At 37.8% G+C, this 23,197-nt stretch overlaps 1 protein-coding gene across 2 annotated transcripts in view; it reads left to right on the top strand.

Moving 5' to 3' along the window:
• Positions 1-23,197, top strand: part of DROSHA (drosha ribonuclease III) — a 107,184-nt gene that overhangs the window by 13,178 nt on the left and 70,809 nt on the right. For both annotated transcript variants that reach the window (XM_034762065.1, XM_034762066.1), the window contains exons 5-12: positions 272-413; positions 3,848-4,002; positions 6,950-7,030; positions 10,492-10,578; positions 10,691-10,777; positions 16,666-16,737; positions 18,643-18,724; positions 20,030-20,101. In XM_034762065.1, the coding sequence (XP_034617956.1) occupies positions 272-413; positions 3,848-4,002; positions 6,950-7,030; positions 10,492-10,578; positions 10,691-10,777; positions 16,666-16,737; positions 18,643-18,724; positions 20,030-20,101 (778 nt within the window). The remainder of the gene's footprint in view (positions 1-271; positions 414-3,847; positions 4,003-6,949; positions 7,031-10,491; positions 10,579-10,690; positions 10,778-16,665; positions 16,738-18,642; positions 18,725-20,029; positions 20,102-23,197) is intronic.

The raw sequence follows: 23,197 nt of genomic DNA, 5'->3' as shown, positions 1-23,197 counted from the left end.
AAAATATTGTGCACAGAATTTTAATTTTTTTGGTGCATAATTTTTATTTTTTTGGGCACAGAATGCCCTCAGGAGTAGTCCTCAGTGGTCAGCCCAGACTGAGCTGGACTGCTCACTATTATTCTGTAGTCCCATTTGGGGCGAAGGGGCATGGCTTCCACACCCACAGTATGGGGTTAACCCTGTCCTGTCCAGCGTGGGGCATTTATACCCCATCACAGGCTTCTTTAATTTTCTGTTTGTTTTGTTTTTGGTTTGTTGTCATTATCAGGGGGACTCCACGGTGGTTGGAACAAGTCGGCTCCGAGATTTGTATGAAAGGTTTGAGGAGGAGTTAGGAAAGCGACAAGAAAAAGCCAAAGCAGCCCGGCCACCATGGGAGCCACCAAAGACCAAACTCGATGAGGATTTAGGTAAATGCCACGTTGGCGAAGACCTGAAACCGAGTAATGAACAGTGACTACATTCTTTATACCAGTTTGTTTGTTCTTTTGTGTGAATATATGCTGGGTGGTATTTCCAAAAGCGCTCAGCATCAGCCTAACTGTCCTCCCATTGAAATCAGTGGGAGTCTTACCATTGCCTTCGGTGGGAGTGGAATTAGGTCAACACTAAGTGCTTTTGAAAACCGCACCCTTTGTGTATTAGGCATTATCTTTAAAGTGTCAAATTGCAAGCTGATGTGGCAGCTGAAAATAAGATTATTGCTAAAGTACAATTGAAAGATGATTGAAGAAGTGGCATATACATTTTAAACATACTCTGTTTTACTATGGCTCTCTATTTAACATGAAGTAAAAAACTTGCTAATTAGCACATTGTTAATCTGCATGAAATATTGTTGGTCACTCCCCAGCTCAGGGCAAAGATTTAATAGAGGAATGCTATAATAAGTCTCACAATGCTCAGAAGTCAGTTATTTATGTAAAACACGTTTGCTCTTTGTCTGTCTAGCATCCAAAAACATGTTAAGCAAGTCACAAATCAAATGAGACCTGGTCTCTGCCCTGAAGAGCTCACAGTCTAATTTTAGGAAAGATACAATGTGATGGTCTCTCAAATAGGTAGAAAGGGAAGACAAGGGGAACAGTCATAAATTCACATGGTGTCTAAGGCTGGTTCTGATCCTGATCCTGCATGGTGAGAGTTGCTGCACTCCCATTGTGGATCAGAGTCTCACTGCACATCTTGATGGTTTCATTATGTTCAGAAGTACTGGGTTTCGAAATACATTTTAACTTGCATAGTGATGGTTCGTAGACTGAGAATTTTGTACTGCAGTATATTTGCTAAAATATTAAATGTCATAACTAGAACTTAAATGATAAACGGTAAAGATAAATGAGCCCAAGTACTGTATGTACTTGTGGTGTTATCCTTTTTGCGTTTATTTACTAGGGACCTTGTCCTCCTCCCCTTGCAGTTTTTGCATTTACTTCAGTGGGAGCATTGTTGGGCCCTTGCTTATTATTTATTAAACTTCAGTGATTCACGTCTCACTCAGTCCTTGGTGTTAGTGACGTTCACCTGTATATCAAGGTAGCTTGAGGTTAAATTTTTTTATTCAAGTTTTACATCTATGATGGGTAAACAACTGAGCTGCTCAAAACTGAGCCTAGTCATGTATGTATCTTTATTTTTTCATGTTATTTTGCCATAAATATAGCATAATACAATCAATGCGATATTAGTAAAGTAAAATGACATCCGAGGGAGACACAGAAATAAATATGGATTTTTAATTAAAAAAATGTATTAACTATTCTAAACATAGAATGTAAATGTACTTTTTGGTCTGTGCTGTATATACAGGGTAAAATTCACCCAACAGTGGAGGGCCCATTGAAAAGCCTGCACCTCTTTTAGCCCCTGTGGGAGAATAGTTTCATACAGAGGTGTCTGCCTTTCCTGGGCACCATAGATGATGCTGTTGGCAGTGAGGAGGGGGACAGGCTACTAAATTCATCCTATTTGTATGCAGTCATTGCCTAGCGGGCACAGAAAGGCTCTTACCACTGTTCCAGTCTGCAGCCTGAATAAGTTAGCCTTGCAGCCATCGGGGGCTGTATGTTTGCACTCTCTTGTGGTGTCAGCATGAGCCTTTCTCACAGCCTGATTCAAATGTAGGCTTGGCAGAATTCAGTTTTTATTCTTTTACTACTTTGATGGCTCATATCAATGTTTGTTTTTAAGCATTTTTTGAAATTTTATCTATTTAATTTTTTCACACTTGCTCAAAAGTATGGGTTTTAAGCATTTATTTTTATTTTTATTTTAGATTTTTACAGTTGTGGAAAATAATGGGAGGGGTCAGATAATTATTTAATGACTGTAGATGTTAAGATTCAAAATGTTAAAGCTTTCTAGCAATCAAAGCACAAATTGTCAATGTCACATGTCAAAATATATGAAGTAAATTGCCTTAAATCAAACTCTGATAAGTTCTAATGCAGCATTTTTCTTCCCTTGCCTATTGGTAAATTTTGATTATTATAAATAGAATTTTTTTTTGTTGATTTGTATGTGCATGCTGAAATCAATATTTACCAACATTTATGGATAAAATCTAATCCTTTAAAGCCTACTTATATGGAGTTTGGCAGGAGATGTTAAATTTCCGCTACAGAAAACAGCTTCCTTCTGCTTCGGTTACTGCATATAATGTCATTTGGAGCAGGAAACATCTCCTTCAGAGAACCAGAGCAAAAAGAAGGAAAAAATAAGAGTTCTGTAATAGTCCTAAAAATACTGGGATTTCAGAGGAATTAAGTTTAGCTCTCCCTTCAGGCAGGGTTTTTTTTGTTTTTGTTTTTTTAAGTGACTAAGGAAATTTCTGATAAACTCCTAAACCATCACCAGCTTGTGAAAAGCTAATCCCGCTCCATAGAATGCTAGAGCTCTCCATGGACATCTTGAATTCTGAACTATTGTGTGGCCTTCAGTTCTCCAATTTAACCTTACAGGTTCGGGAACACTGCTTTTTTGCATACACCCTTTTTGGAGTGGGGAAAAAAAGAAATTGGTTAATGGTTATCTACAACAAAATTAAATAATCCTGGTTACGAGCACAAATATATGCAATGTTATTATCGTAACTCATGAGAACCTGAAACAATTTGAAAAGAAACCAGCTCTGTTTAGTTGATCATCGGTATGCATGGTCATGAATATAGATGCAATGTACATGTTTTCAGTCTCTTCTTTCTTTTTTAGATTTTACTGTGTGGATTATAAATTCATAGTCCTCGTCCTTTCAGTCCTGTAGCTTCAAACAATTGTGATTGGGAGCATAGAAATTGCTCTTCTGAATTTACCAAGTTGACCAAGAGAGCATAGAATTGCTCTCTTGGCAACTGGTCAGATAATTCCACTCGTGTGTGCAAACAAATTCAGTTAATGCAACTTTCAATAACCTTAGTATTTACTGTCACTCTTTAAATTAAAACTTAATTGCTGTCCTAGGATTCATAAGAGCCACTCTGAATGTTGTGTTTCAGAGTGGTAGCCGTGTTAGTCTGTGTCAGCAAAAAGAACGAGGAGTCCTTGTGGCACCTTAGAGACCAACAAATTTATTTAAGTATAAGCTTTTGTGGGCTAAAACCCACTTCATCCACTCCATGTATCTGATGAAGCGGGGTTTTGCCCATGAAAGCTTATACTCAAATAAATTTGTTAGTCTCTAAGGTGCCACAAGTACTCCTTGTTCTTTTTTCTGAATGTTATATAAGTCTTCAATAATTTGCAGATCTATATGATGCTTGCTTGGATATTAGAAATTTCCTTGCTGTTTTGGAAAAGAATGAATGATAGTTCTTTTCAACTAACCTTATTTTTACTTTTGAACCAGAGAGTTCCAGTGAGTCCGACTGTGACTCAGATGACAATAGCAGTTGTTCTAGCAGTTCAGATTCTGAAGTGTTTGACGTTATTGCGGAAATTAAGCGTAAAAAAGCTCACCCTGATCGTCTTCATGAGGAGCTCTGGTACAATGACCCCGGACAGGTATTGTGTGCAAAACATTCACTGTGTATTTAAAAGGTTTGTTCTAGGAGCCATACAAATCTACAGATCGGATTTGTTACAGAATATACTAGGTGACACCTGTTGTCTCCTGTCCAATTTAATTTTTTTCATCCTTTCTAGATTATATTTTATTGTTATTCAGTGCACATTACTTTCAATCTCAGGAGTTCAATTAAAACCCTTGGACCCTAGAGATTCTTCACCCTGAATCATATTTGACTGTATTTGTAAACTCTGCATTACCAGCAATGTAATGGTGCTATTCTGTTAGCCTAGCAATAGAGGCACAAAGATAAATGCTGGGATGAGGGAGAGAGCTTGTAGATCTGCTTTACAAATGGTTCACTAAAAGCTCTTACTGTATAATGATAAATAATGCCTTAAATATGCTGTTAATGCTCTTAATTTCTTGCCTAATGGTTCTGCTATAATTGCATGCAGATTATAGTCCTCGTTAAATGTAATTGGTGAGCTCATGAAATGTTGTTTGAATATATATGTTACATTGCGATCAGGCGGTTCTTTGCAAATTTGCCATCTCCATCTTTCTTTTTTAACTCTTTTATGGTTCCTTCTAACTCTTTGTCAAGTGGCGCCCCCAGTAAACTTGTTTTTCCTGCCTTTTATTTGAGGCATGACACTAGAAGGCCACAAATTATAATGGCAGAAGATACTGCAATGTACATTGCTGCCGTAATAATTCAAAGGTCTGTCAACACTTCCATTATGAGCTCTCATTTATGCTCCTAGGGTTAAAAAAAACACAACCCAAAATTATAAAACTGTTGAGATATTTAACTGTGAAAGTTAGGTTGTATGAGTTTTGTTTGAAAAGCCTTGTTTTTCAAACAAATATAATAGAATCCTCAGTATAAAATGTTTGCCAAATAGAGAGAGGTGAAGGGCCATGAAGTGAACAGTATCAGAAATGCATGGTTATTTCCATGAATTTACCTTGAGTTACTTCTTCCTAAGGGACATCTGAAAAAAGTTCCAAAAAAGTCATCATGGCCTTGCCAATGACATACTTTTTATATCTGAGTTTTATTCGGTACAGAACAATTTTATTTTTAATAGTGTGCTTTCCCATAATTTTGGTCAGTATTCTGATACAAGAGTGATAGGCTTATAAATGCCTTGGGTAGATATCCCGAAATGCTTTACAGGAACGCCCACAAAACAGGAATGAACGTCAAGCATGTCTTGAAAATAAACCCAAACCAAGCCAAACAAAAAAGCCTGACAGCCTAAGTTTTGTGTAAACCACTCTCCCTTCTTGCCTGTCATCTATCCCTAATTTATGTCATGTTGTAGCTAACATACATTACAAGCACCTTTGGGCCTGACTGGTGACCTAGCTTCTGAGTAAATCCCCATGCACACACCTAAGGTGTTATATTCAAATACTATTTAATAATAAGAGTAAATGCCAAGATTTTCAAAAGTGGCTAGTGATTTTGAGACACCTTGGAGGGCCCTGATTTTCATGAAGTGTTGAACTAATTGAGTGTTTATTGTATTATTTATCTCTCTTGTCTCTAATATGTAAGATATACAGGCAAGTGAGAAAATGTGCTTTCAGCTTAGACTTGACATGAGAATATTTTGCTAATGTTTATTTAGCACACTTGTTCATGAAGGATTCCAAAGTATGTGTCAAACTGTATAAGAGCAAAATACCACATCACTCTGATATTAAGGATGCACAGTTAAACACCCAAAGGTGAGGAAATGCGCACTACATCTTAAGCCCCCTTGCATGTATGTGTTATGACAAAATCTATGAGGAAAACGATGTCAGCCAAACAGTCAATAATTAACCTTAAAACTGGGCTGCCTTTTTTTCCCCCCCAGGCCATATGGAGTCCATTCCCACTGTTCATTGTTGGCTCCCTGTCACTGAGACACCCTAGCCTTCTCTCTGTTGGCTGAGGATGTCCCCCCCACCACGGAGCTCTGTTGGGACCTGCAGACTGCTTCTAAAGGTAAGGGGAGTCCCATGGTGGATTTTTATACACAATTGCAGTTTTTTGAAGTTTTTAAAATATATTTATACCTTACAGGGTATAAAATATAATAATTAAAACTTTACAAAACTGTAAAGGGGTGGAAAAAGGGGGGACTTAATTTACTTCTGTAGGTTGGCTCCGGTCTCTACCGGGGTTCTGTGGTGGGTGTGACGTCACAGCCAGAAAGCATGCTAGGGTGTTGCACTAACTGGAACTGCCAGTCTGCAGTGGGCCCAGACTTCACAGGGCTTGGAGGTAAAAAGAAGGTAAGTTTCAATTTTATATTGTATGTAATGCCCCTCTTGACAGAGTTATTTGGTATATTCATCCCATAATTCAGAAATTGCCATATTTTTTAAAAAAATCTATGTTCAGGCGACTTTTGAAGTACTCCAGTTATGTCTCTAAAGTACCAAATAAGACCCCAAACCTACAAACTTTTACACTTGCTTAATTATGCATACATGGGGTGAAATCCTGGCCTCATTGTAATCAAATTTCATAGGACCATTATTTCACCAACTAAATACAGTAGAACTACTTGTGTATAAAATAAAGCCCATGAATATATAAAGTGCAGGGTTATTGGCCGCACGTAGCAGATTGTTCTAATAAATAAGAAATGGAAAGGCTATACCTTACATGTGATATTGCAGTGGTGTCATTCTGCCAACGTTGTTGTCCCTTCTTACACTGCACAAAAAACAATGACAGTCTAATGCTGTTGTGCAGTTTCCTTATATCAGTCTGTACAAACAGTTTGCCGCTTAAGTGGATGTTCTAAAACCAATAAATCTTGTAAGTATGACAGGTTCTTTGAAGCATCAGCATTCATGATGTTAAAACCAAAATGCTTTTCCAGACATCGTCTCTTGTCTTTTTTCAATAAAAACAGAATCCTATTTTGTTTTTGACAGATGAATGATGGACCACTGTGCAAATGCAGTGCTAAAGCCAGACGAACAGGAATAAGACACAGCATTTATCCTGGTGAAGAGGTAACGAGTTTTGAATATTGCACTTATAAATGCCATATTGTCAGCAGTAGGCAGGTCCTTGTTTTGCTCTTACATAAATTGGAGGAAGTTATTGTTTTAGAGTAAATTATGGTGTCATATTAAATCAGTCAGATTTCTTACCGGTTGTGTAATTTCACATTTAGGATGTGCTACCTGTAATGAAACTCCATAGGAAAACTAAGGAAAATAGTTGCTGAACCTATGCACTAGCCAATTTCTTTTTAAAGTTTCTGAAACACGCAGCTAAATTAATAACAAAAAAAGCATTAACTACCACTGAGTCACAGATATCAAGGAGATGCACAAGTTATGTTTCTGCTGAGTCTTCCCTATAGAGGAGGCATGTAAAGGGAAAGTGAATAAATTAGTAACTTTCTTGCTGATAGTAGCAAGATATGCAATTGCCTCAACATGGAAACATGTCTCCACTAGAAACTGCTAGATGATTTGTTAAATTTTGACCCTTTTCTGATTGGAATAAAATTACACAAAAATGCTACTTTTCTTATGATATAGCATCCTTCCTGTGGAAAAAAATATTGCTGAAGTCTCACTATTTTTATCTGTAGAGGTAACTGACACTTCGTGGTTGTATTTTTTTTGTTTCCCCTTAAAATACAAAGAGCATTAGAGCACATCAGTTTTAATAGAAAACTTTTTGTTTTATGAGAACGTTAAGAACATTAGAACGGCCATACTGGGTCAGAAGAAAGGTCCATCTAGCCCAGTATCCTGTCTTCCAACAGTGGCCAATGCCATTTGCCCCAGAGGGAATGAACAGGACAGGTAATCATCAAGTGATCCATTCCAAGCTTCTAGGAAACAGAGGCTAGGGACACCATCCCTGCCCATTCTGACTAATAGCCATGAACTTATCTAGATATTTTTTGAACCTTGTTATAGTCATGGCCTTCACAACATCCTCTGGCAAAGAGTTCCACAGACTGACTGACTGCGTTGTGTGGAAAAAATACTTCCTTTTGTTTGTTTTAAACCTGCTGCCTGTTAATTTAATTTGGTGACCCCTAGTTCTTATGTTACGAGAAGGAGTAAATAACACCTCCTTATTTACTTTCTCCACACCAGTCATGATTTTATAGACCTCAATCATATCCCCCCTTAGTCGTCTCTTTTCCAAGCTGAAGAGTCCTAGTCTTATTAATCTCTCCTCATACAGAAGCCGTTCCATACCCCTAATAATTTTGTTGCCCTTTTCTGAACCATCTCCAATTCCAATATATCTTTTTTGAGATGGGGCGACCACATCTGCATGCAGTATTCAAGATGTGTGCGTTCCATGGATTTATATAGAGGCAATATGATATTTTCTGTCTTACTATTCATCCCTTTCTTAATGATTCCCAACATTCTGTTTGCTTTTTTGACTGCCACTGCACATTGAGTGGATGTTTCAGAGAACTATCCATAATAACTCCAAGATCTCTCTCTTGAGTGGTAACAGCTAATTTAGACCCCATCATTATATATGTATAGTTGGGATTATGTTTTCCAATGTGCATTACTTTGCATTTATCAACATTGAATTTCATCTGCCATTTTGTTGCCCAGTCACCCAGTTTTTTGAGATCCTTTTGGAGCTCTTTGCAGTCTGCCTGGGACTTAACTATCTTGAGTAGTTTTGTATCATCTGCAAATTTTGCCACCTCACTGTTTATCCCTTTTTCCAGATCATTTATGAATATGTTGAATAGAACTAGTCCCAGTACAGACCCCTGAGGGACACCACTATTAACCTCTCTGCATTCCAAAACCTCACCATGTATTCCTACCCTTTGTTTCCTATCTTTTAACCAGTTACCGATCCATGAGAGGATCTTCCCTCTTATCCCATGACAGCTTACTTTGCTTAATAGCCTTTGGTGAGGGACCTTGTCAAAGCCTTTCTGAATATCTAAGTACACTATATCCACCGGATCCCGCTTTGTCCACATGCTTGTTCACGCCCTCAAAGAATTCTAGTAGATTGGTGAGGCATGATTTCTCTTTACAAAAACCATGTTAACTTTTCCCCAAGAAATTACATTCCAGAATTTGTTGTTGTTTTTTTAATCCTACATTCTTGATTTAAATGTATGTGTATTGTTCAGCCCCTATTTTATAAACGAATTGGTGATTGAAGAATTCATAAAATTGACCATCTTAAAATTATAGGTACAGTGCTAATTTTCAGCATGGTGCACTGCATGGCTTTGTTCTTATCCTACAATGGTTTGTATAACTGATCATTCATGAAATTGGTCATTCATGAGGTTCTACTGTTTTATTATCATTTTCTCTGTGTGTGACTTTCCAAATAAAATCAAACAAAATAATTTTTTGCCATTTTTTTGTCTCCCCTCCCCCCCCCTTTTTTTTTTAAACTGCAGCTGCTCCCTCTGCTTTGTTGCATTTCAGGATTCATGAACATTTCTGTTTCATGGATTTATTACCCTGTCTCAGAAAATTACTGCAGACTGAAGCTTGTAATAAACTATTTCAGACATAGATTAATTTCCCTCATCCCCTCACACCACAGTAAATTTTGTTGAAGGAGAAACATTTTTAGTAGGTGAAAATTTTGAAATCTGACTGACTCACTGTGAGGAGGTAGCTGCCCCTAAAGATGAGGATGCTGGGAATTTTGGGGGCTCATAAAAGTCCATTATAGATTCTCTTAACCTGGTGTGAGCCTCAGAGCACTGAGAACCTAGCAGAAAACAGATCCTACAAGGGCTTCCTTTAATCTAGTTGCTGGTGAGTATTTTTACCCATTAAACCTGAGAGCTTCAGAAGAACCTGAAAATATGAGTCTTGGGAGCCTTATATTTAACTGAACCACATGCAGACATTCCTACATTTAGACATAGCCATTCATGTATTTTTCATAGGAAGACTGTGTGGTCTGCTAGTTAAAGCAGGACACTGGCAGACTTGGGTTCTTTGTCCGTTTCTGATGCTGATTTACTGTGTGATGCTGGACTAGTCTGATTGCTGCTTCAATTTGTCCACCTGTCAAGTGAGATACCTGCTTACCTTTGTAGTGAATTGAGATTGTCCAATGAAAAATCTACGTATAATCTTTATAATTTTTTTTATTAATTGCCTAAAATGAAATTATATAAAAAAGAAAAAGAAAAGCACCTGAACACTTAGATGACTGGCTTCTGTATGCAAGAGAGGTGCATAACAATATGGAGAATGTATGAACTGCACTTACATTTTGCCCAGAATATTATCCCTGTATATGTTTCTGAAGTTAAATAAAAAAATGTATTATGCTATGACTTCCCTCCTCCTCCAAGAATACTTAATTATGACCACCTGTTTTGTTTAATTTTTTTCTAGTGAACATTTCATGCATGTTAAAAGTGTTTTATTTCCTCATATTATTTAAATTAACCTTAACTCTGCACATAAATCTATTAATCTTTCTCTTAAAGCCTATTAAGCCATGTCGCCCCATGACCAACAATGCTGGTAGACTGTACCACTATCGAATTACAGTGTCACCTCCCACAAACTTCTTAGTAAGTACTTTATAAACAATTCCAGCCAAGAGTCCAGTTCAATTTATTTTAACGTTAACATGTGTCGTGCCATGGCTATCTTAACTTTAACTTGTTTTGTTTTTGTTTTTAGACAGACAGGCCAACTGTTATAGAATATGATGACCATGAGTATATCTTTGAAGGGTTTTCTATGTTTGCACATGCCCCTCTGACAAATGTAAGTATATTTATTTTATGCATAGTACTTTTCTAGAACGCAGGCTATTTTTGTCCTTTTAAATAGCACTTGTATAAATCAGTGGTCCATGTGTTTTAGGAGGCTTCTTGTCAATTTCACTTGAAAATGGGAGGGTGACATTTGTGCTAATGAGACTCAGGTTTTGTCCTGACTAATTGGGGTAAGTATTCCTTTCATACTGTGATTGAGGCTGTAGTGTGCAACAGAATAATATTTTTGCATGTATCAAGGTTTGGGAATGAGATAAACTGTGGATAACTTGTTAAAACTGTTAATTGGATTTAAATTGGATGAACTTTTTGAGTTGATAAAGTTAATAGAAAAGGAAAACCAATAACTTTAACTGATAACATGGGAACGGATTAGTTCAGATCACCTAGTTTTAAAACCTTGACTTCAGTAGAAGTTTACTAAAAATTTCCTATAGTTTCCAACACCAGTTCAGCTCCCGATCAAATTATTAGTAAAATGATGCATTTTATAGTTTGGTGGGGCTACTTAAAATCAGATATTTTGCAGCTTCAATGGAATCCTACTCTGCATCAATAATGGGTGCCCCTGGAATCCCATCATCCTTTTGTTTTTCAAATTCTAAGTTCTTTCATCTGATAGGTTTCAGAGTAGCAGCCGTGTTAGTCTGTATCCGCAAAAAGAAGAACAGGAGTACTTGTGGCACCTTAGAGACTAACAAATTTATTAGAGCATAAGCTTTCGTGGACTACAGCCCACTTCTTCGGATGCATGCAAATTTGTTAGTCTCTAAGGTGCCACAAGTACTCCTGTTCTTCTTTTTCATCTGATAGTTATAGAGTTTAAGGCCAGAAGGGGCCACCAGAACATCTAGTCTGACCTCCTGCATATTGCATGCTACCACCTACACACTAAGCCCAACAACCAAAATTATGCCCAAGTATTACAGCCCTCAGGAGACTAGACTATTATGTGCCACAGGCAGGGAATAGGAGGGACCAACATGCACCAATGCCCAAGCCCCTACAATTGCTGAGAAGTGATTAAGTGAGATATACCCAGACGATCCCAGCAAGTGACCCAGCCCCCCACAACTGAGCAAAAGGGGAAATAAACTGAAGGTCACTGCCATTCTGATCTGAGTAGAAGTATAGAAACACTTACAAGGAACTGTATGTTTACAAGAATTAATCAAAGGGATACTGTCAACTTAAAAATCACTCCTCTGCTTACAAATTTTATACCTACTATTGTTACAAGAAACATCTATTCTCTCCTCCCCAGAACCTGCATGGTTCTCAGTGAGAGATTTGGGCCCCAAGATTATTCTAATTGAAAGGGATTGAGAAGAATGTGTCTTCCTTTTTTCAGTCTGCTCACTTGGTGCTTTTGACAGCTCTCTGTGTGTGATCAGTTTCACTGTTTCCTTTCTCTAGTCAGCTGGTTGGTTGTTTTTTCCCTGTTGTTTCACACAGGAACATCGGCGAGAGAACCACTTTAAAAAGTAGGAAAATGTGATTGTAAAACAAGTATCATGGAGACTAGAACACAGCTATAGTGCAGTAGGAAACACATTTTAACTGATTATTTTTTTAAATTTTTTTTAATGTGACTAGATTTCAAGTTTTTAATTTGAATTTGTTTGGTCTCATTACACAAATAAAGGAACATGTTTACACTGCAGAGTCACACATGAAATAATGGGATATGCCAAACCTGATTAAGAAACAGTATCTAGCTGACGAGACAAGTGATGGTGCCTGTGAAAAGAGACCCCACTGTTCCTTGACAAAAGTAAATGTGATTGGGGTTTCAGCATTCTCTAAAACAGTTTGCTGTGATGGTTCTCTTAGCTCTGGTCTACATTACAAACTTATGTCGGTGTAACTACGTCCACACCCCTGAGCGACTCAGGGCATGTCTGCCCTACAAAATTAAGTCTACCTAACTTACATTGCTTAGGTGTGTCTACACTTTGCTCCTTGTGTCAGCAGTGCGCATCCTCACCAGGAACGCTTGCACCGATTGAACTGTCAGTGTGGGGCATTGTGGGATGGCTTCTGAAAGCTTGCAACAGTTGATGTAAGAAACGTAGTGTCTACACTGACACTGCGTCAGCCTAACTACATTGAACTAAACTGTATACCTCTCATGGAGGTGGAGTTAATAAATCAGTGTAGCGGGCGAGTTACATCAGTGGGAGCGAAGTTTTAGTGTAGACATTTACAGAGTTAGGTCTACATAAGCTGCGTTGCATCAACCTATCTCTGTAGTGTAGACCAGAGCTCAGTTATACCAACCTAATCGCTGGTTTAGACAGTGCTGTGTGTTGACGAGTGGGCTTCTCCTGTTGATATTGCTACTGCCCTCAGAGAAGTCGAGTACCTGTGCCAATGGGAGAAGCTCTCCTGTTGGTGTAGATAGTGTCTTTACTAAGCGCTACAGCGGCACAGCGGCGCCACTGCATCACTGTAAATGTAGACAAGCCCTTAGTGTTCAGAGGCAATTTGTCAGATAGGTTTTGTCACCCAGTCCCTCCATTTTCATTTTGGGGGACATAGAGCAGAAAGAAACACTTAAGCTTTTTCATTTGGGAAGATACTATACTAAGGATAAAGGAACCACCTTTTCTTTAGAATATAAATTCACTCTAAGTCAAGCATGACTTGGAGAATTACAGACAAAATGTGTTACAGAAAATTCTTCCTCCAGAGGCAAAGAGAATTCACACTGCCCTGTATGAGCTGATACCTGAAGATATTCAACCTACTTCTAGTGTGGAACTTGTGTGTTTTGGGCACAAAACTACTGTAGCCTCGTTTGCAGTTTTCTTCCTGTACGTTTTTTGCTAACTATGTGAAAATGGTCAGCAGCAAGTGATAATTCTAACAGATTGCTCTTTATTGCAGACATATGGTCATAAAGCAACACCATGCAGTCTTTTCTGATATCAACAGGATACTAGATAGGCAAGGCCTTCACAAGGAGAATGCTTTTGCTGCACTGTAAGGCTTTTGACAGCAATTATGGGGGAATTGCCATTTCAGAGGCATTTCAGGATATGCTTGATAAATAGCAGATGGCTAAGTGTAGCTTCCACATGGTTCTTTGCAAGAATGGAGATAATATAACAAAATATTTTAATGAGACAAATTTGTATAGCTGAGGAGGCTTCACTTGCACCCTGCAGCTCTGTAACAAAGCTGCGTTATTAGCCAAGCTGGACAAATATTAGATAAAATGATATGTCAAATCATAGATGTTCAATGAATAATGCATCATTTGTGTGAAGTTTTTCAACCAGCTTTATAACAGCATTATTCTTTGAATACATTATTCAACAAATAGCATTCTTCCAGCCTTTTTAAGTGTAGCTGTGCATGGGAAACTTGTTCCTAGTTATATGGAAGTTGGTCACCTGTTTTAAGAATTCCTTTTCTGCTCTCTTTATTCTGCACAGAAGCCAAATGGAAATAGTCCTGGCTGCTAAGAAGCTGATCCAGAAAGTCCTGACTTGGTCATCTTTAGACATCTGTTGAAAAATAGGCTCTCACAATATTTTAAAGCAATGTTGAAATAAATGTGACTGCTTATTTTTCCCCCAAACATTGAGTAGCATATCTTAATATCTAGATTCTTAATTTCTATTAAAAGGTATCCAGTATCAAATACATGTGAATTAAGAGGATTTGTCATATTCTTTATTTTGTATAGGTAATCTGTAGGGGTTTTTGTTTCTGAATAAACAAGTTCGTAACGGGGGAACATCTACAAAGATGGTTACATCTGGAATCTTCCTAGCAACAGCTATACTTAGTAGATAAAGCCTAAAGATTAACATTAGTGAGAGATGTATATTTTTGGGGGGGAGGAAGGGAGCGTAAGCCCAGGGCCACGGTGCTGCAAGCAGATGCATGCAGACAGGAACTTGTACCTGTGAATTGAAATCAGCATGCCTCTTTGCAGGAACAGAGATCCATTGCAGGATTGGGGCTTTAAACTGCTTCAGTTTCATGAATCACTGATCATTATGAGGTGGTCTCTTATATTTGCAGGGACAATGCAAGCTTCAGCCATGTTGGCTTAAAATGGCAAGAATTTAAGTTCTCTCATGTCTCACTGGAACAGGGGTTCTCAAACTGGGGGTCTGGACCCTTCAAGGTGTCACAAGGTTATTACATGTGGGGGTCGCGAGCTGTCAGCCTCCACCCCAAACCCCGCTTTGCCTCCAGCATTTATAATGATGTTAAATATATTAAAAAGGGGGGAGTGTTGCACACAGAGCTTGCTGTGTGAAAAAGGGTCACCAGTACAAACATTTGAGAACCACTGCACTAGAAAGGCATGCAATTGTGTGAGTACTGGATTGCCTGCTTGCTTTTTGCACCAAAACCTTCAGAATCCAAACTGTAAAGCTAAATTTTAAGATCAGTGGAAATGGCACTACTAATGATTGAAAGTGTAATTTAAATATTCTTTTAATATTTCAATGCTACACTTGCGTGGAGTCTTAGCAGTGAGTGTTACAAACCTAAAAAGAAATTGTCAAAGTATTTTTCACAATTGAAGTTAAAACTGGCTGTTCAAAAGCCCCTTGAAAGCACAAAACTGCAATCCTGTTCATTCTCCCTCTGCCTCCCTCCCCCCATTTGGTATTATACAGGAGTCCTAGTTTGTTATACAATTCTTGTGATTACTGGGGTGTGATAGGGTTCTTTTTTTAATGAGGGGAAGGAAAAGAAACCTTTAAAGGGATGCTATCGTCTTGAAGACTATGTTTCCATATGAAAATTCATCGCAACACTCTCCTCTCCCTCCCCAAAAAATAACTGATGGAGATTACAGAAAAAAATATTTTTCTCTCTTTTCAGTGTGTTTACTTCATGTGTTTGACAGCACTTTATATACAGTCAGTTGCATTTCCTGTCTTATGTGCTAACATTATGACATGTGTCTCATGCCCTGATCTGAGAGAGCTAGTGTATTTACTAGTAACAACTGCAGTAAAGCTGAAACTGAAGAGTCTGCAGACAAAAATGAAGGTGAAGGAGAAATGGAGAGTTTAGCCCAAGCATGTGTGGTAGTTATCTTGAGCCTGCCCACTCTCCTTTCCTGTAAAGACCCTCCTCATAATAAGCAGTAGCAGCAGCAGAATAGAAAAAGTTCTGTAATATTTTGACAAAGAGATTGGAAAAATATTTGCATGGGGTATTCTAACAAATTAAAATTTTTTGAAATTGGTCAATTAAAAAAATAATCAGGTCGACATTGTCCCTCTAAAAGAAGCAGGGTGGTGGAGGGCAGTCTATGGATTTTGCAAGCTTATGTACTAAAAAATGATTAAATATTTGGCTTACCAGATGGTATTGTTCCCTCTTATACGTGTTTTTTTTAGCTCTATTTCGTGTAAACCTATAAATCTGTACTGCAAGTCCCTGTGTCATGCTCCCATTATATAAAGATGTGTTAAAACAATAAGGCTAATAGAATTAGTAGTGGGCTAAAAACACTTTGCCTCTAGGTTGCTAGACCAGTCTGGCACCCTCTACCACGCACAATAAATTCATCTACAAGAATAACATTTTCAAAATGGGAGAAGAGAGATCTGTTAGTTTACTGAATTTTGCTTTTGCTGAACAAAACATAATCTCCAGTAGATGGCATTGTTTGACCAATAATTCCTGTCACTCCAATGTTATTTCTCAAGTGGAGTTATTATAGTCATCTATTTCTCTCTCTCCCTCCTGCCCCAAACTTAATGTGAACTCACTGAGGCAACAGTTTTACTAAGTACCCTTTTCATCAGATGAAAATTCTTAGGAAACATAATTGTATGAGTGATGCAGTCAACGCCATATGTCCTTTCAAACTGAACCTCTGTTCTGTTTTCCTTCCAGATTCCTCTATGTAAAGTAATCAGATTTAACATTGACTATACAATTCATTTCATTGAAGAGATGATGCCTGAGGTAAGGGCGATAATTAGTCGAGGTTAGTTTAGGTTATGAATTGTTGATATGTTTAAAGGATTAACTCTGTAGCATTTAGCCTCATGCACTCTCTGAATGTATAGCTGAATGGAAACCTATGATTTCTACATAAAGCTTTAAGCTATATCTAGAACACTATATATTGAAAATAAAATTAAGAATACTCAGCTTTATCCATACCTCTTTGAACTTTTCAAAGATCTGTACAAATATATTTCAGACAATATGCCTGTGAAATAAGGTAAGTATCTGTGCCTACATTACAAATGGGGAAACTGAGGCATAATAAGGTGGTGGTTTGCCATGTAAATCGGTGGTGGAACTAAGGGCTTGTCTACACTGGCACTTTACAGTGCTGCAATTTTCTCACTCAGGCGTGTGAAAAAACACCCGCCTGAGCACAGCAAGTTTCAGCACTGTAAAGGGCCAGTGTAAACAGTGCACCAGCGCTGGGAGCCACGCCCCTCGTGGAGGTGGATTTTTTAGAGCACTGGGAGAGCTCCCTCCCAGCGCTCTGCCGCGACTACACAAGCCACGTTAAAATGCTGCGGTAGGAGCGCTTTAACGTTGCCAGTGTAGACTAGCCCTAAGACTAGTATTTGACTTTTTTGACTCCCAGCCCTGAGCTCTGGTCACTAGAACAGGGCTGTCTTTTAATCTAAACTGATGCAAAACAAAAAAAAATCCCTATAAATACAAGCAAAGCAATTCCAGTTTATAATGTGGTTTGTATTAAGACAGTCTTTGATAAAGCAAAATTTGTGGAGTAAATTGCTGCAATGGAACGTCATGTCTAGGTGTAGATTTACCCTGCATACTAACTACTAAGATAGGATCAATGTTTAGTTTAGTCCCATATATTTACATATTTTTTCTTAGTTATCTTTCTTTTTTCTGTCACTCAGAAGTAGATTTATCTAAATATATGCAAGAGGCCGAAAATTCCAAAACAAGATTAATGTGGAACTCAGTGTGATTAACTTCCTGATACTGAATCTACAGTGCTGTCTCCAAATCTTGATTTAAAGTAATAAAAGGACAGCAACCAAAATAGGGATCTTGTCTTTGTGGAGTCCTAGTCGATTGCCTGTGCCTAGGGCACTGCTTGCAAACCCTGCTTAACAAAAAGAACAGGAGTACTTGTGGCACCTTAGAGACCGAAGAAGTGGGCTGTAGGCTAAGGTGCCACAAGTACTCCTGTTCTTTTTGCGGATACAGACTAACACGGCTGCTACTCTGAAACCTGCTTAACAAGGCAGCCTTGCCAAAGAGATTTTGTTGGGTTTGGAATTTTTGGTTGGCTTCATATGCATACAATTTATATTGACTTGAGCTGTTATTTTATATAATTTATATTGACCTAAAATAGTGTTTTAAGACACAGTCTCCTCATTTGTGGCTGAAAACTAGAGTGGCTTCTTTTCCAGTTGAGCTGAAGAATTTCTCTGCTCTGAAGATCATAATCCACAATTTGTGATGTACTTATTTGTTGCTTAGGGTGTGGCGGTGAGATCACAAATGATGATTTATAAGCTTTTTAGCAAGAAGATGCAGGAGTGGGGAATTATGAGAGAGGTGTTTGTAATAAATATATCATCTCTTTAACTTATTCAGGTGAAAGGCTTTTGGTGCATAGTAAATTATCTTGCAGTTCTGAGCTCATAGTATCTGTCTCCAGTGTGAATTTGGGCCTTTAATAAAGAACCCTTAATATGCATTAACATGCTTTCAGAAGAGGCCTCAAATGCTAAGTGATGCTTAAATGAATAACAGACAGTCATACGCCTAAAGATTTACTAATCATTGAGCAGTATCATCTTCAAATTGTATTATTTATGTGTTGAAATATTTGAATAATGACATTCTGGCCTTTTTCTTTTCCAGAATTTTTGTGTGAGAGGACTTGAATTATTCTCTTTGTATCTATTCAGAGATATTTTGGAACTCTATGACTGGAATCTTATAGGTAACTGTACAGTTAAAAATATACACACACAGAAATATTAAATGTTATTTACGAATTCAGTAATTATGCCTAGGTTTTAAAACATGCTTTGGTTTAAAAAGGAGAACTTGAAGTAACAAAATTGAATGTTTTCAAATAAGTTTCCGGTTTGCTTTTACCAAGAGCAAACAGTTTATAAGGGTTCGTTATAGTGGGTATATAGAAACTAACAATGCTCAGAGTTATCATCCAGGTCTCTTGGATAAGACATTTAACACTTTCTTAATTACTCCTACATGATTTTTGTTTTAAACGAGCTGTTCATTATATTATTTATATTGCACAATAATGTGTTTGTGAGGTTTTGTTGTCAGGGTGTCAAAAAGAATGCTGTCTTTGCCCTGACAAGCTCACAGACTAAAGACATTTGTCCTGTAGTACAATGAAACTACAAAATAGTGTCACATAGACAGCCACATAGTATTCCTATGCTTACTGAGCTATCATTATAGCTGAAAATCTTACCAGGACAGGTGGAAAAATACATACATTTTAAGACTGTGACACAACAAAATTTCAGAGTTAAAACTTTTGCTCAGTCTAAAACAAGAGAAATTTCAGAAGAACTTCACTTTAAAATATGTAAATTTCTTTTGGTGCTTGGGTTTTCCTATGAAGATTTATTTAATACTTGCTGTAACACAGAGATGCATATAAGTTGAATATTTTGTGTATGCTTCCTGTGGTTAGTTATTGAATATATTGCATGATCTGGTTTTTGGATTAAGTATTACTGGCTTTGATTGTACTCTTCTTTGCTTTTTAAAATTGTAAATCACATACCATTTTGGGCTTTCCTTTTCACATGAAGCCTTAACTAATATCATTGGAAAGGAGAAAGAAACAATAACATAGAACATTTTTTTTTCTCTTTAGTATGTATAAAGATAAGTACTATTATTGGAAAGAACTAATTGGAATGAACAAGACAAAATCAAAACAAAAGCAAATTCTTTATTCCTTTGTTCTTTTAGAACTTTTTTTTTTTTAATGCATTGATTATATAAGCAGAATTTTTTCTTCTTGCCCACATGGACATTTCTGTTATATAGTGGACCAAAGAGTACATTATCTCTACTTCCCATTTTACTGTGCTGTGTTTTGATAATTTCACTGAAGACTTAGATATTCTGGGTGAAATTGTGGCCCTGTTGAAGTCAATAGCAAAACTTCCATTGATTTCAGTAGAGCCAGGACTTTACCCTTTGTTTCTGCAAATATGTTTTCAGAGACTTAATTCTTTTTCTGTTAATTTTCTTATTTAAGGTCCTTCATTTGAAGACAATTCTTGTTGTCCAAGATTTCATTTCATGCCACGGTTTGTGAGGTTTCTTCCGGGTAAGTTTATATCATGTGGTTGGATGGAAATTAGACGTCCAAACTCCTATGCATCTCTTCAAACAAGGAAGAACCATTTATATGGGCCTCATAGCTATTTCTTCACATAGACTGAAGGTTCAGGCAGAATCACTGCTTTGATTTGCACTTGGTCCACAATGTGAAAGTTTTATTTGCAGTCAAAAGAGCTAGAGACTTTTTTTTTTTTTTTAATGGAAGCTGGGATTCTGGAGCATTAAGATGTGAATCACCAGAGGAAAAAAACAACACCTGTCTGACCTGGTTTAATCCAGCCCTCAAGCCAAGGAACAGTCTTTGGTGCAGAAAGGACTGTGTCTACTCTTGTATGAAAAGCCTACTTAGGGGTTTCCCACACCCACAGTATCTGGGGGAAGATCCTCAATTGGTATACATTTTCATAACTTCAGTGGAGCTACGAAAATACATACTAGCTGGAGATCTACCTCTGGTTCTTCCAGGAGAATCATTTCCACAGAAATATTCTTGATATGAGAGCAGTCCTCTATTTATTTTGGCTGTTCAGAGACCTAATGTCACGTAAAGTTGGCTTTATCTCCTAAACAAGGGTTACTGGTAGCTGTGTGGCGGAGGAGAGGGGTATAGACCACAGGGACAGTACTTCTCCATCCTTTAGGAAAAGGTGTTCATATACATTTAACCACTGATCCTTCAAATGACAAAAGTTTAATTGATCCTTAGTGGTGCAAAGACAACTGGTTTCTTCTCCTCCTGGAGATAATAGTTACCTGATCCCATAAAGTTACAGCCTAGTCATGGCTGGGTCACTCAGAACCAGGACATCTCTTTCCATCCCAACCTGGCACTTACTTCAGCACGACTCATGAGATGGAAGAGGTACTTAAGTGTCTCAAGCTCTCCAACTATGCAGAAGGAGTTTACAAGAATATATACCATTCAAGTGGAAAAGCTTTTCAGTCTAGTGTGAATAGGCCCTGATGGGTCCTTTTGCTTGCCTCATTCAAAAATTTTTGCTTTCCTTTCTATTTTTTGCCTCAGTCTTGGATACGGACATCAGCACTCAGTTTATTTGCCATTTCGGGTTTCTGTGACCTTGTGGAAAGTAAACTCCTCTCCTGTTCTTCCCCCAGAATACAGGATTAAGGGCCATTTTGCATTTAATATGTCCCTCTAGACTGTTTCTGGTGTCACATTATTATTATTGTCCCCCCAAAAATCTCCATTTGAAGCACTTCTCACAGTCACTGACACTTCTGGCAGAAGGGTTTATTTTTAGTAGCAATGATTTCAGCTTGCTGAACAAGTGAGCTTCAGGGCTTTAGTGACTGATCCACCTTATTGTAAGTACCATGGGATAAAGTAGAATGGCTTTTGGTCTTAAATCTATTCCAGATAATAATCTCTAAGAATGTACCTCCAGCTTTTTGACCAAAGGTGCAGATGTGGCATGAAACAATCTGTCTTGAGGAGAATCATGTCTAAGACCCTGTCTACACTGAGATTTGAACCATATTTGAAATTGTAAATGTAGTTGTAGCTAAACCAGCTTCAAAAATGGTTTGGCTTGCCTCTGCAGTCAGGATATTAAAAGCTGTCTGACTGCGTCTATCACTGCTGTTCCTTAGCAGGTCTGCATCTTAAATTGTATTCAGTCAGAAGCAAATGTCTGATGATTGGTGGCAAACATCATTTCAGTTCTGTTCAGGCGATTTGCAAAATTGGCCACATGTGGCTCTAGGTCATCACTTGATCTCAGTACAAAATGAAAATAGATTTGACCTATGTGAAGTGTGTAACGTATTTCTAGGTTAGAAGTTGTCTAGTTCTACCCCGCTAGGTTTGGTTGGTTGTTTTTGGGGTGTATCTCTTAACTGGTATTTCCGCATTGTGAGGCATCTTATCCTTTTCTGATTGTGAGTTTATATTATTATTTTTTCTGAGAAAAATATCTGGAGCTTCTTAATCTCTACAGAATGAGAATCCATCGATCTGAGTATATTTGCCGAATATTATTTATCTGTAGTTCTTCTTTGAAGATATTGGTGCAATATATCCCCACACATTCATCCACTGCCTTCTTAGAGATATAGGGATAAATTGTTTGATTTCCCTTACCCCTCCCATTTTCTTGTCTTTCAAACAGAGGTAAAGAGATATAGTCTCTAACTTTCACAATATCTGCACGAGCTGGCTGAGCTGGCAGGCATTGTGTCGCTCAGAACATTGAGCTAATCAACTCATATTTGCTCAATGCCATAGGCCTTGGAGATGAAGAGCGGTAATATACTGTACCTAATTTTTCAGAATGTCAGGGAAACACACATTATGGAGTAGTTGATTTTCTTTGGGATCCGTGGTCAGTGGACGGGGGAGTCCACAAACATGTATTATTTTGACCATGAACACTGGGAAAGCCTAAAAGAGGCCAGATTTCAGAACTGGGTCCAGTACCATCATCTTTGGCTTAGACCACAGCATAGACTCTCCTCTTGTAACTTCATGAGCCCCATATTTGTTCAAGTAAGCAATTTGGTGTACATACCCTAGATGCTGCTGCTCAGGGGCTACCTCTTGCCAAATTAAATAAATTAGTTGTTGCCAGGTGAGGTCAGTTGAGTGGGAATATTTTCAAATTAAGAAGTTGTTTTTGCATTTTAGGCTGCCAGTGTAGCCTATTCTATCTGCTTCTGTAGCTGTTAAGAATAGTTTATCATTACCAAGGGAGTTGGGGTATGTTTCCCAGTTGTAGGTTTTATACTGGAATTTAGAACAAGGTTAATTCTACTGAAGAAAGTCTTCTAGAAGATTGCTTGCGTAGGTCATGTACCTGATCTTCCACAGTCCTAGTATTTTCTTTACTTCATCAATCTAACCCTGTTGGAATTAGAGAATCACTTGCCTACTTGTTTATATTGGTTGGAGGTTTAAACTGTACCACCCTAACCTGGTGATTCAGGAAGACTTTCCATATGATTCTCAGACTATTACTTCAGTCTTTGTGCTATAGCATTTTCATCATAATATTTGTAGACCTTCGTTTCTGCTTATCTCCTTGCACAAGACTCTATGCATTTTTCAAATAGCATATTGTGACTT

Source organism: Trachemys scripta, chromosome 2 (genome assembly GCF_013100865.1).
Source record: "Trachemys scripta elegans isolate TJP31775 chromosome 2, CAS_Tse_1.0, whole genome shotgun sequence".
In the NCBI taxonomy this organism is placed as follows: domain Eukaryota; kingdom Metazoa; phylum Chordata; order Testudines; family Emydidae; genus Trachemys; species Trachemys scripta.
The sequence above is the reverse complement of the archived record's forward strand: the minus strand, read 5'-3'. Positions and strand labels throughout refer to the sequence as shown.